The sequence below is a fragment of the Centruroides sculpturatus genome, unplaced genomic scaffold, assembly GCF_000671375.1.
Source record: "Centruroides sculpturatus isolate CEXI.00-Female unplaced genomic scaffold, Cexi_2.0 scaffold118, whole genome shotgun sequence".
NCBI lineage: Eukaryota > Metazoa > Arthropoda > Arachnida > Scorpiones > Buthidae > Centruroides > Centruroides sculpturatus.
Genome location: NW_019384377.1, coordinates 409,043 through 423,903, shown reverse-complemented (window position 1 = coordinate 423,903; position 14,861 = coordinate 409,043). Strand labels below are relative to the sequence as shown.

Genomic DNA, 14,861 nt, shown 5'->3' with positions numbered 1-14,861 from the left:
ATTTTCACTTTCTGTGATTTGTAGTATGAACCAATTTTGCTAAGTGAATAAAGAGTTTTTTCCAGTTTCTCATTCATTTTCACTATTTGCTGTCAATGTGAGCTAACCTTTAGAATGACTTTTCATTCTTTCACATGATGGAGTTTCAGCAGAAAGAGAAAATTGACTTGTCACATATTCTACCAGTATGTGACAAGTCTGTTATTGAAAAAAACAAGAAACAAAGAAAACTTGATCAATGTTTTAAAAATACTTGATTTAATTTCCCACTGTTTTACTTTTCCTTTTATATGTTGTTCAAATGTATTCTACAAATACATATAGTAAAATGAAACTTCTGCATTAACAATTACACATGCAAATAGTGTTAATTTGTGCCATGCCATACTTTTGTGATGACTATATTCACTCTAAAAGTAACTCAAAAGTAGTTTCACATGTATGTTTTTCTCACTTGTATAATAATTTTCTCAGTTACCTTGAAAAAATGTATAAGCTGGTTCAACTTCAGTGGGTGATCAGTTAATGAACAAATCAGATAATGAAAACTTTTGCGAAAGATTTTTATGTTCGGACAATGAACACCTCACAGAAAAAACATAAGAAGAAGCAACATAAAATAATGAATACCAATTGGTCTTCCCTTGTCTTTGGACAACAATTCGAAACATTTTGGAGCGCAGGAGACGTAGATATCAGTACTCAACCTGGTATATACTGATCGGATAGTATTCCTCCGAACTTTGAAACTCTCCCTTGTAATTCCAGCCTTTTATTTTTCTGACAAATTTTTTTCTAGTACTCGTGAGACTGTCAGGCGGGCACTCGTTAAGTTTTGCATTGGTTTTTATTTTCGAAAGGTGAGAGTATAATAGCAAAGGTAGAGAGTGGGAAGATATCTGATGTTACTGGACAGTATGGCCTGAACAGGTCTACAGTAGGCCACAATTCAATCTCATCTAAGAAAGATACTGTATTATCAAGAAGACTCAAGCAGCTAAAGGAGTAACAAAAATTACATCTGAGAAATAAAGAACATTGAAGAGCTCATAATGGAACCTGAAACAGATCTGACGACAGAAGAACAAGAAACTCGGCCAGATATGTTTTCTTTTCTGAAAAAGGGATTAATGCTGATATCTGCTATTAAAGATCTTTTGAAGAAGTGGGAGGATGTTAGAACAACGGTCTTAGAATGGCATCCAAACCAGGTTGAGGTTAATAGGCCTAGGGATCTCTACAATTACAATGCTATTAATTACTTCTAAAAAATCATGACGACAGAAAAGCAATCGACATTGGACATATTCTTTAACTCCCACAAATGGAAAAAACATGACTAATAAAAATGCAAGACTGCATATATATGTATTTTTACTATTGCATATAAATAAATGTAGTAAGAAAGTATATATTTTTTATTTTTTGGGGTCTCCAGAATGAATTAATCAAATTCCCATAAAAACCTATGGTAAATCGATAATCGGTTAATGAACAATTTGGATAGTGAACAAAGTCTTGGAACGGATTATGTTTGTTATCCGATCACTCACTATATATCTAAAACCAGGTATGTATAAATCAGCTATCCCTGATATCAAGAACAAATGCTATTTAGCAGCTTAGCTCTGGGTCAGAAGCTACTTGTGAGTCCAATCTCTGCTTCATTTCTCTTCATAGATCTTATAGCATGGGTGGTCCCACTGTAAGCTTATATTCCTGCTGTCATCATTCTGTGGTTCATTGGAACTGAGTTTTCTGATTTCAACAAGATGGTGACTAGTGAGAAAGAGTTATTATATATATATAAATGGATGTGTGTGTTCCTATATTTCACTTTTCAGCCAAAAGTACATATCGCACATGAATGGTGTTTGTATGTGGTAGTAGCCCCAAGTCTCCATTCATGCACTATGGTGGATGCATCTCGATAGCTATAAGGGTGCGGGAGATACGGGCTTGAAAGTGGTTGAAAGTGGAAAATTTTCTATTTCGAATTTAAATTCGAATTGGTTCGATTATAGAACGATTGTAAACGTTCCAGAAAATTGATCAAATTGAAAATAGTTCGTTTGACTGGACGTAAAAATTCTCTAGTCTGGAAACGGGGGACCTAATTCTTGCATTCTGTGAAAACGGGTAAGATTGGCTACAATGTAATTATCTTAATCTTCACTATCGTTACTTTTTGCCCACAAATAAAAACCCAGCAAAGCAGGTCCTTGCAGCTAGTTTGATAAATAAAACAGAAATGTAGTGATATGATAAAAAAAACTTTGTTATTTAATTAATAGTCATTTGTATATTCAATACACGAAGATTAGGAAGTTCCTCTCAGTTTTTTTTTTTTTTTTTTCAAATTTCACTTACTTCTATTACATTTCATCATAGATGTAATAATAAAAACACATTTTATGTTTCAGATGATATTTCTAAATTGTTTATTGGTGAAGGCTGTTTCATACTATAATGTATTTATCCAGCACAGCACATTCCTAGATAGTAGAATGTTTCTGCTCATATTAGGGCACATTCACACATTTGCTATTTGCCAAACTGTTTTTCACTTGGTGAGCACAAACTTATGCACATTCAATTATTTTCTAAGCAGATAATTGCATGAATGACAAATATTTATAAAAGATGTAGAAAATGGCCAAAATTATCAAACAATAATTTGTGCCACTGCTTTTATAATTACATAGTTCATATCTGTTAATGGAAAAAAGCCTAAAAGATGATGATGTATTGTATCATTTCACCAAAGCAGAAAAATGTGAATGTGAAAAAGAAAGGAACTTAAAAACAACACAATAAAACAATTTTTAAGAAAGACCAGAAAAAAATAAAAATAAGTAATTAAATTATAATCCAAATTGAAAAAAATAAACTAAATTCAAAAATAAAAGATTAGATCTAATTTAAAAAAGACTAAAATAGCAGTAAGCCTACTAATGACCAAAAGCTAGAAAATACATGAATACGAACACAAATATGAATGATTGCATGGAAATGAATGTTCATCATTTTTTAAATGTTGACTTTTCAATATTTACCATATTTTCAAAAGCTCTTCATTATAATGAAGTTTTTTTATTCATTGCTGAATTGATTGTTTATGTTCAACTTGGGTCCTGTATTTGTGATATTCTCCAAACATTATCTTTGTTAACTACTGGATTGTAATGCTTTTTTTGCATAGAAAAAATTGACTTTGGCTATATGATTCAACCTGTGAATTTACTGGTTGAGAACATTTGTTGACATGGCAATAATTTCCTGCACAAATACATTTAGTTGAATTATCTTTAAATAGTAACTTACATTAATGCATGTGCACGCATTTCCGGCAACTATACCATGTTGCAAAATATAATGTGCAAATGTTTTTGACCACGTTTTGTTCTTAAATGTAATGACTTTCCTGAGGCATGGGAATATAGTGGGATGGTATATGCAAAGAGTTTTTCCTCCATTTTAGCAATTTTCTGAGAGATATATGCTGCTACTGGTTATTCACACATAATTACAGTACCCTATTGTTATATGTGTACTGTACATAACAAACTTTTGTATATGAAATTGAAAATAACATTTTTAATTATATGTATATTATTACAACTTTTTAAATCTAATTATCTTGTTTGTTTCAAAGTTCAAATAATATTTTAAAGTTTTTAAATAACCATTTACACATCACTCAGAAGATTCTATTACTATAAAATAATTTTTGTAAGATTTATTGATCCAAAATTGAAAACAAACTTTGAATTTATTATTTGTTTTTCTCAGAAATTGAAATAGTAATGTCTCACTTTTATATCTGTAAAACTTAATTCAAAAATTTTCACATTATTTTTAAACCAAAATACTGTATTTTTAAATCTTACACAAAAATAACTTTGCCATTTTGAAGATTTTTTAATAATAATAATAATAATAATAATAATAATAATAATAATAACTCTCCCGTGGTCACCACCTGGTCGTGGTGGGAGAGCCCAGTAATTTTACAGATCCATAGGGCAATGCAGGCTGGAGCACAAGCTCCTGGTAGGGACACCCATGCCAGTAAGGTCTATGGGGAGAAATGAAGCTAAGAGTGACCACACACCCACATTCTGTGGAGATAATCATTATGGTAGTAACCAGATCTAAGTATGATACCGGCTCGGACGTCGCCCGGGTTAACAAGGTCCGCGTTCGTGGGTTAGGCAGAGGCTCACGTTCGAAAAATAGGCTCCAGTCTCCCTTGGTTACCGGTGGCGAAAGCAGCGCCGGCCCAAGCATGGCTACTGCAATGCCCTCAACAGATGTGAGGAATCAACCTAGCCTTGGTGTTTCTGTGGCAATGCATCCACAGACCACAAAGGCTGGAAAACCACGCCAACGGATGAAATGGACAACAGAAATGAACGAGTTTATCATCCGCACTTACTACACCATCACAAGACTCGAAACAAACATGACAGCATACAGACAACAACTACACCACATATTCACACAACAATATCCTCACCTCACTGTCACCGAACAAAGGGTTGTTGATCAAAAACGAACAATTATACACAACAACCTTATCCCACAAACAACACTTGAACTTATCAAACAACAGGTTGCTGATCAAATACATCAACAGACAGAAACATTTAACATTAATGAAGATCACGTAACCTGTCAGGATAATCCAGCAACAAGCACTGATTACAGCACACACACAACAAGTACCACTAATGATACTGCAGGCACTTCCCCATCCATCACTGATAACGTAGACATAGAATTAGTTAATACACTCTCACTTATATTTCAGGAAACACTCACTAAATATACAGGTACAGATCCCACACAAAGACCACGAATACCGAAAATCAACACGTCAAAGGTAGTAGGAAAAACACTAAATTATGTAAACACTCACTTACTACCAAACTACATTCATTCAATTTCTACACTCTCAGACATTCATACATTAGTTTATGCTGGGGCAGTCACAGTAGTAACACACCATGGACTGAAAATACACTCACAGACAGACACACACAAAACACAATTCTATCACAAGCCTGCCTGGCAGAGAAGAATAGAAACACAAATAAATGACATTAGACAGCAATTAGGCAGGCTGACACAATACACTAAAAACAACATAACACCCAAATTAAAGAAACAACTCAAAAACATTTTCAAGAAAATCAAAACACACACAAAACATGAACATCACAACACACACATTACAGAATACATCGATACACTAAAACAAAAACTCGCAGCCAAAGCACGTAGACTCAAACGATACAAAACATGTACACTACGAAAACAACAAAATAAATTATTCACAAACAATGAAAAACTTTTCTACAGACAAATCAGTACCAAAACAAACACTGATACACAGCACAGTGGCACACCAACAGAAGAAGAACTCACAACTTATTGGTCTTCTCTTTGGTCCAATGCTGTTACACACAATGCTGATGCAGGCTGGATCGAGGAGGAGAACAGAAACTTGCACAACATACCAACTATGCCCTGTGCTGAAATAAACATACACGACATTCGCTACGCTGTTAACAGAACACACAACTGGAAGACACCTGGTGTAGACAACATTCACAATTTCTGGTACAAAAAGTTTACATCACTGCACCAGGAACTAGCTAAACATCTAACACACATCATCATCAATCCACAAGACATGCCAAAATTTCTTACTCAGGGCATCACCTACATGAAACCTAAAAACAACAAAACCACAGACCCCACACAATACAGACCAATTACATGTCTTCCAACACTCTACAAATTATTGACATCCTGTATCACAAACAAAATATACAAACATGTTGAAGAACACGACATTCTTACAGAACAACAAAAAGGTTGCCGTAGAAATCACAGGGGATGCAAAGAACAGTTACTCATAGATTCAGTCATTCTACGGCAAGCACACAAACAACACAGAAACATACACATGGCATATATAGACTACAGAAAAGCATTCGACAGTGTTCCACACAGTTGGCTGCTACATATTCTACACATGTACAAAATACATCCATCACTCATTGCATTCTTCGAAAACACTATGCAGCACTGGAGAACAACACTACATCTCAGGGTTAGTAACACTTCCATACAAACAAACGAAATATTCATTAGGCGAGGAATTTTTCAAGGAGATTCCTTGAGTCCTCTCTGGTTCTGCCTAGCCCTGAATCCATTATCCAACATGTTAAACAACACGCATTATGGCTACAATATCAGACATGAAAAAACAACACAGTTTACACTCTCACATCTCATGTACATGGACGACATAAAACTTTATGCATCCACACAAAAACAACTTCATCAACTCCTACAAATCACACATTCATACACTAAGGACATACAAATGGAGTTTGGCTTAGACAAATGCAAAAAACTTCACATAGAAAAAGGAATCCTGAAGAAAGAAGATTTTGCACTTGGAAATGGAGACGTTATTGAATCCATGGAAGAGGGCGAGTTCTACAAGTACTTAGGATTCCAACAGGCCAAACTAACAGAACATACACAAATAAAGCAACGATTAATTAAAGAATACCAAAGTAGGTTAAACGCTATACTTAGAACACAGTTAAATGCAAAACACACAGTTAAAGCAATAAACACATATGTCATCCCAGTACTCACATACTCTTTTGGAGTTATACATTGGACTCACACAGATCTCGAGCAACTCCAAAGGAAAACAAGAACAACACTTACTAAGCATAAACAACATCATCCTAAATCCGCCACAGAAAGATTAACCCTTCCACGTAAAGAAGGCGGACGTGGCCTGATTGACATAGTTAACCTTCACTACAAACAAATACAGTCACTGCGAGAGTTTTTCTACAAGAAACAAGAAACATCACAGTTACATAAAGCAGTAACTCTAGCAGACTCAAATAACACACCATTAAACTTACACTCACAACATACAGACATGACACAACATATAAAAAGCATAGACAACATTAAGCAATCATGGGCTCAAAAGGCTCTCCATGGCAGGCATCCTTACGACCTGGCCCAGGATTTTGTTGACAAAACTGCGTCAAACAGCTGGTTAGATCGGGGATGCCTCTTTGGGGAGACGGAAGGATTCATGATTGCCATACAGGATCAGGTCATAAATACTAAAAACTACAGAAAACACATACTCAAAGATACAACACTCACAAATGACACATGCAGAAAATGTCACATCATGCCAGAAACTATACAACACATCACTTCTGGTTGCAAGCTCTTGGCACAGACAGATTACTTACATAGACACAATCAAGTAGCAAATATAATACACCAAGAGCTTGCAAAGAAACACAAATTGGCAGACATCCACGAACCATACTACAAGTATATTCCACAGACAGTATTGGAAAACAACACGCACAAAATGTACTACGACAGAGCCATAATCACAGATAAAACAATTTACCACAACAGACCAGACATCACACTCATTGACAAACACAATAAAATCACATGTGTTATAGACATAGCCATTCCAAACACTTACAATGTACAAAACACATGCACTGAAAAAATTAGAAGTACACAGAACTCGCTTAGGAAATCAGGCATCTGTAGAGGATGGATAGAGTGCTTATTGTGCCTGTCATTCTCTTCTGTACAGGTGTGATATCACACACACTACATAAAAGCCTGGGGACATTAAAGTTGAATAGAAATACATACATCACACTACAGAAGGCCACTATATTGAATACATGCCACATTGTTAGGAAATTCCTGAATACAGACACACACACTGACATACTTATTTAATTTTAGTTTTGTTTTGGTTGCTATGCCTTGACTTTGGTCCGGCATAGTACACAGCCACCGGTGTGAACCAAGTATAACTCACAAAACCCAACATAATAATAATGTTTAAAGTACAGCTGTTAATATTCTATTTTATCTTTATTTAATTTACGTGTAAAAAAAAATAAGGCTATTTTTTAAATAAGGTCCGTTGTGAATGAGAGTTTGAATGACGCACAATTGCAGCAGTGTGCATGAGCATCTGCTTTCGGCATGCTTTGCGCGTGTTTAGATGCCATTTGATGCTGTATTCTCTGTCTGTGTGCTGAACTGTAGAAGTTTATAATGTTTAAGAAAATTGAGTCGCCCACCGACTGTAAGGTATGATCTGTTATTCGATTTCAGCACGAAAGATCATGGCAACTGTCTTTTGGGACAGGAAAGGGACTTACTTTGTTAGTGGATTTTATGCCAAGAGGCACAACAATCATTCTGATGCTTATTGTGACCTTCAGAAAACTCTGCCTTGCCATAGAAGACATGTGGCATGACCTAACGTCTTCTGGCGGCAGATTTCTTTGAAGTCGGAATTAAAAAAGTTTTTGAACGGTATGACAAATGTTTGAACAAAAATGGAAATTATGTAGAAAGGTAGATAAAAGTATGTAGAATATGGGAAAAATATATGTTAATGATATTTGCAGTATCTTTCTTCTTATTAAAAAATGGACCTTATTTAAAAAATAGCCCTTGTAGCTATAGAATAAATTTCATGATCAAAATAGAAATTTTAATTCTTTTAAAGATTTTAATTTGTAAGATAAATATGTAATCATTCTCAAATTAAAAATATAAAAATTTTATTATCTCCATCAACAAAACTTTTCTATGCTGTATTTGCTTTTAATTAAAGAATTAATTTTCAAATTTTGTTTGAATAAAAAAAATATTACTGTAATTTGATCATTGTACTTTCACAGTTTTTACAGACTGTTTATTTAATATATTGTAGGACTATCAAATTAAATAATAAACTGTTCTGTAAAAACTGAAAATATGAGTAAATGATACTGGTACTTTTTAAGTTTAGTTTCAATAAAATTTGTCATGAAGACATGATATACAATAAATTGAAAGTTGGAATAAATTGTCAAACATAATCTAACTGTATGAATACTTTTTGCTACTTTAAGATTAATTTAACGAGTTTACAGTAGAGCGTCGTTTATCCTAATCAATTGGGAACTGGGGTTGTTCGGAAAATCGATATTTCGGATAACCGATTATGTACGAAAAAATATATTAACCTATCCCATGTTGAAATTTTTCTCCATTTCGTGTCGCTTCACGTTGAATTTTTGTCGATGTTAAGCCTAACGTAAACTTTTTAAAATAATAATTGTGACTATTGTATCGCTAAAAAAATAAATATATTGAAAAATATAAAAACAATAAAAAAATTATACTTCAGAAGTTAATTTAGTATCAAAAACGTAAAATATTTGAGTAGCCCAAGACGTAGCCAAAGATTGCAGTGCCACAGCACTGGCGAAAATTTAAATTTGCTGACTGGAATTCTTTCGGATAATTAATTTTTGGATAAATGACGCTCTACTGTATTAGCTTGATGTGACCTAAATTTTGGCAAAATTTTTCCAGACTTATCACATCTTGTAGATAAAGTGATGAAAACGGGATCAGAAGTTTATTAAAAGGAGTTTATTAGTCTTAATATAGTCTGAATGTTATTTGAATATTTAATATGTATCTAACATTTGAATTAATTTTAAAATGTTTACATATTTTTAAAAATGCATAAAGAAAAAAATGTCTGAATATGTATGTGTAATAATAATAGAATTGGAATTTTTTTCTGAATATAATGATAATAGTCAAATTCATTTATATATGATATTATTGGTTGACTAAGAACAGTACAGTATTTGTAATGTAGGTAATTGTAATTGGCAAAATTCCAAAGTTGTCAACTATTACAGTATATGATTAGAAAATCCAATTCTATACTGTTTAGATGTATGTTATAAGAGATTTAAGCATTAGATGAATTTAATTACTTTTAAACTATATTGATGCCATAAGTAAGAATTTTTACTTATGGCATCAATATAGTTTAAGACTAATTAAATTCATCAATATAGAATGTAATTAAATTAAGAATACTCATTAAAAAGATTATTTTTGCCATTAACTATTGAAAGTGTAATGAGAAATTAAATCCGTATAGTACTATTTGTGGTAAATGTATTTTTCTTAAATATGACAAAATCTCTGTAGAAATGATAGTCATATATAAGATATCCTTAATGATTTTGTATTTATAATTATAAAAATAATCATTCCACTTTGTTTTAAATACAGTTTAAATTTACTAACAAGAAATGCTTGTTATTAATCATTTGAAAATTATGTAGTAAATCAATTTTTAGTAATTATTTTGTAACAAAGAAAAATTATATGTAAAAGAACAAGAAAAAAAACTAGTTTATTGAGAGAGATTTTTTTGGATTTTTCCGGGCCATTGTCATTTAATTTAAACAAAAAAAAAGTGGAAAAAATGTTTTTTGTTACAAAATAGGATAAAAATATCTGCTTTATCTTATAAACATATCTTAAATGAATTTAATTTTGATAGTTCAATTTTTTAAGATCACTTGCTGCCAGAATATTACAATACTATTATTAACAACTTTATTGTAATAAGGAGACTTTGCTACAGGGGGTTAGGAAGATCAATTGTAATAGTATTGAATTTACAATGTTTGATAATATAGTCAAATGGTTCCGTGTAAAAAAAAATGTAATGATAGCAATCAACAGAAAGTTATTATATATAGATTTTATATCTTCATCCATAATACAACATATATTTAGTAAATGATTAAAATAATTTATTACTTCTTTATGATTAGAATCTTTAAAAGATTTTGAATAATCATAAATTATTAATTATATTGTTAAGTGAGTCAATCTTAAATTGCATTAATTCTTTGTCAATCTGGAGTTTAAATATTTCTTGATTGATTTTTTCATTTCTTTTGTTAACTATTGAAGTTATTTTTTAAATTCAGTAATTTCATTATGAGTTCCACTAATTTCCTTTTGAATATATTCAGATTGATGATCTAATATTTCATTACTGACGGTAATTAAATCAACTACTTTTGACCATAAAGCTGTAGTTGCGGTGTTCAAGGTTTCAGTATTTTGATTTTCTAACGGAGAATTTGAAATAAATTTCTCACCTTGTGAAGTAGGAGAATCAATTTTTCTTGGTTCTGTATAGGTAGTAATCAATTTTTTTTCTCCATCCGAAGGTTTAACATTATTGACTTGTTGATTAGAATGGTATATGGGAGGTCTACCTCTCTTCGTAGGAGTCTTCTGTAATGGACCTGGATTCTGTTCTATTCCGGCTATTATTAACAACAGTAGAATCATCTTGAGGTTATTCATCTTAGTGTAAATGGATAAATATATACTTAAATTGAAATAGTATTCAATTTGAATAGAGTGAGGGAAAAAGTCACCAGTCACTTCGACGCTCGGAGTGCCCCCACTTGTTGCCAGAATATCATGGAAGACTTTTTCAAGGAAAAATGTTTGAGATAATATAGTTGGTCATTTCATTGATTCATAATCTTGATTAAAAAAAAGAATAGTATATGTAAAACAAATATTTTCTTGCATTTTTCTTTTTACTTAATTAAATGCAGATAAACTTTTTAAAAAGGATTTAATGAAAGACATTGAGTATTGTTACTTAACATCTTTTATTAAGTTACTACTAAATGAAATACAGTAATCTTAACAGACAAAAATTTGCCCTATATGAAAAAATTTAAAACCTTTTTTTTTTTTTTTTTCAAATAGAGCATGCTAAATGGTTGGATCAATGAGTCAATCAGTGTAAATTACTCAGTATGCATTATATTATTATTTTATTTATATTTGTACATTATAACTTTTTAACACATCTTGTATATGTTAAATTCATTATTAATATAATATTTTTTTAAAGCACATTCAATTTAATTGACTTCAGCAATTGCAGGTACTCCTTTTCCCAATTAATCCATTAAATTGATCATTTACTGAATGTATTTTTAATTTCTAGAATTAGTATAGATATTCCAAATAACTCAAAATGCTGAAAGTAATGCTTTTTCTATATTTTTAAATCTTTTGTTTAAACTCTGTTTTGATATGATCTAATGTTTAATGTATTAAAATAAATTCTGTCCATGATATGACTGTAAAGTTTATTTCAACAATCTAGTTCAGGGGTGAACCTATGGCAAGCATGCCCAAATTGGCACGTAAGGAGAAATCATCTGTCATGCAACATACAAGATTTTGAATTATCTACACATCTTTACCACAACACCGGAGAATAGTAATATAACTCTTTCTAACCTGTTACCGGTGCATCTACTAACTCTTAACGATCCAAAAACGACCAAAACTAACGTTTTTGAACCCCTATAACAGTTCTTCTTCAGGCTTTTTTCGAATCTCTGATGGAAAATGCAGCTCGTAAAAACTTTAAATTCAAAATATGTAAGTTCAAATGCACGTTTCCTGTTTCCGTCGTTGTATGTCATGCGCAGTCGACTCCAAAACGGGCTATCATAAATTACCATTCATAAACGCTAGCCACGCTGTTGATAACATAATCTCTTCTTTATAATTGATGCATTGATTATCCTTAAGGTTAGCTAAGTATATGCTGGCCGCCTCTAGCCATCTGATATGGTGTACGTGCCGTGCGGATAATTCTTGCTTTCTTAAATTCGGGGTCTATATCTGGATCGGAGGCATATACTGCTAGAGCCGTCGTGTTCCTTTGTTTCTGAATGTTTGTATTGTGAATTAAACCTTTTGCTGGACCTGATCAAGGTTGTAAAGTGTTATATTTTGTTCATCCTAGCTTTAGCCATACATATGCAAAATATAGTATGCAATATATTAACAAATGTAGGCCTATATAATAAATTGTACAGTACATCAAATCATTAGTCACAAATTGGAACAAGTAAATAGAGCAAAACCTTGCTTTAAAGCAGTAACAGAGCACTGCATCATTTCCATTGCTTAGATTAAGTCTCTACTGTCAATGACATTATACCATAAATTTCTTTCATATATTTATGTGGCTTTGGCTGTATGGTAATTCTCTTTTTCCTACAGACCCTAGAAATTCTGAATCATTTGAAAAAAATTAGGATAGTTCTTTCTTTCTAGGACACTTAAAGATTGTATTGTTATTAAATATGTTGCTTTTGGAAGCAACAGATTTAATTACTGATGAGACAGAAATGTATCATTCATCATTTATACAAAAATAAATTAGAAAGTTGTTAACGATAACTTTTTAATTTATTCAAATTCTAAGTTACTGATCTCAATAGTAATGGAGTGAGTGTTATGTTTCATAACTAGAACAATAAGATTGATAAGATTAAAGTAATTTTTGTTTTAATAAATTTAATAGATGATGAATTTTAAGCGTGTGCCATAAACCAAACTATTTACTTTGTGTAATGAATTAGTAATCACATTATAGTCTGAAAAATCTGTCAGTTATGTATTTGTATATTAATATGGGGNTGATTATTAAATTAAATTTTTTATAATATAATTAAATCTATTTTTATAAAATATTTATTGTAGGGCTGTTATTATTTAAGAATTGTGTAATATAGACATTTTATATTGTGCATTGTAATCAAAATTTACTTTGTATTTTTTTTCTTTGTAGATGATAGGATGTTCATGACTCGACTACATGATGAATGAATTAAGACAAATGTGTGTCAGTGAAAGAAACCATGTCAAATGCAAGATTTATTCTCCAAGTCCATGTTGGTACTTTCAGCACATTTTACGAAGCTCTATCAATAGAAGCAAGCAAACAGACAATATCAGATGAAATAGTTTCATGTGTTGTAGAAAAATTAGGTCTTAAATACCCTCAGAATTATGAATTGGCAGAAGTGGTGTATGATGCCAATGGACAGGACTGCAAAGAAAGGAGACTGGGAGGTACTGAATCTCCTGTTGCATTACAATTATTATGGCCTCGACCCACCTCTCTTGTTGAATGTGATAGGGAGTTTCAAGCTCCCCAATATCGTTTCTGCTTACGCCAGAAATTTAGTGACAGTGCTCGTCATGGTTTGTTATGGCCAGATAGCACTGATCATAAGTTAATTCAAGAATATTTTTTAAGATTCTTGTATCAGCCAAGGGATAAGGAATATACAGATCTGTGCCAGCTTCCAAATTTAACAGAACAAACTTTACTAGAAAATTTGAAAGTTAGATTTGAAAAGGGTCATATATACACTTATGTTGGCTCTATACTAATAGCTGTAAATCCATTTAGGTTTTATCCTATATATAATCCAAAATATGTAAAACTTTATCAAAATCATCAACTAGGTGATCTACCACCTCATATATTTGCTATAGCAGATGCAGGCTATCAGTTAATGCTCCGGCAGCGAAAAAATCAATGTATTGTTATATCAGGAGAAAGTGGATCTGGAAAAACAGAAAGTACACATTTATTATTACATCATTTAACTGCTCTTAGTCAAAAAGGCACTCATGGAAGTGGAGTGGAACAAACTATTCTAAGTGCAAGTCCCGTTTTAGAGGTAAGAATTTTTCTTGTTGCTTTAAAAAAGTTGTATTATTTCAATGATTAAAATATCTTATTTTTACAAGTTTAATAGTTTTTATTTTATAAGTTCAAGATTAGTTATATTATTAGGATTGGCTCTGTACAGAAGTTTTATTGAGATTTAGTATGTTATATAGCTGAATTTATTATTATAGAAAAATTAGCTCAAAAATTTTATGAATATCATATACAGCAGTGATGCAACCTTTTCTGGATGAGGACTGCTGTGCAACAACTTTCAAAAATTTGAACTGTACCATTGTACTAAACTTAACTGAAACAAGTCTGTTTATTATATTTTTTTAAGGTATACTTCTTTTGTATTAGAATCTTCTTTTCTTAAACATAAATAATT

General features: G+C 31.8%; 1 protein-coding gene across 1 annotated transcript in view; it reads left to right on the top strand.

Moving 5' to 3' along the window:
• Positions 1-14,861, top strand: part of LOC111617349 (unconventional myosin-IXa-like) — a 121,432-nt gene that overhangs the window by 12,446 nt on the left and 94,125 nt on the right. Inside the window, exon 2 of the mRNA XM_023358653.1 lies at positions 13,580-14,480. Coding sequence (XP_023214421.1) covers positions 13,650-14,480 — 831 coding nt within the window. The 5' untranslated portion in view covers positions 13,580-13,649. The remainder of the gene's footprint in view (positions 1-13,579; positions 14,481-14,861) is intronic.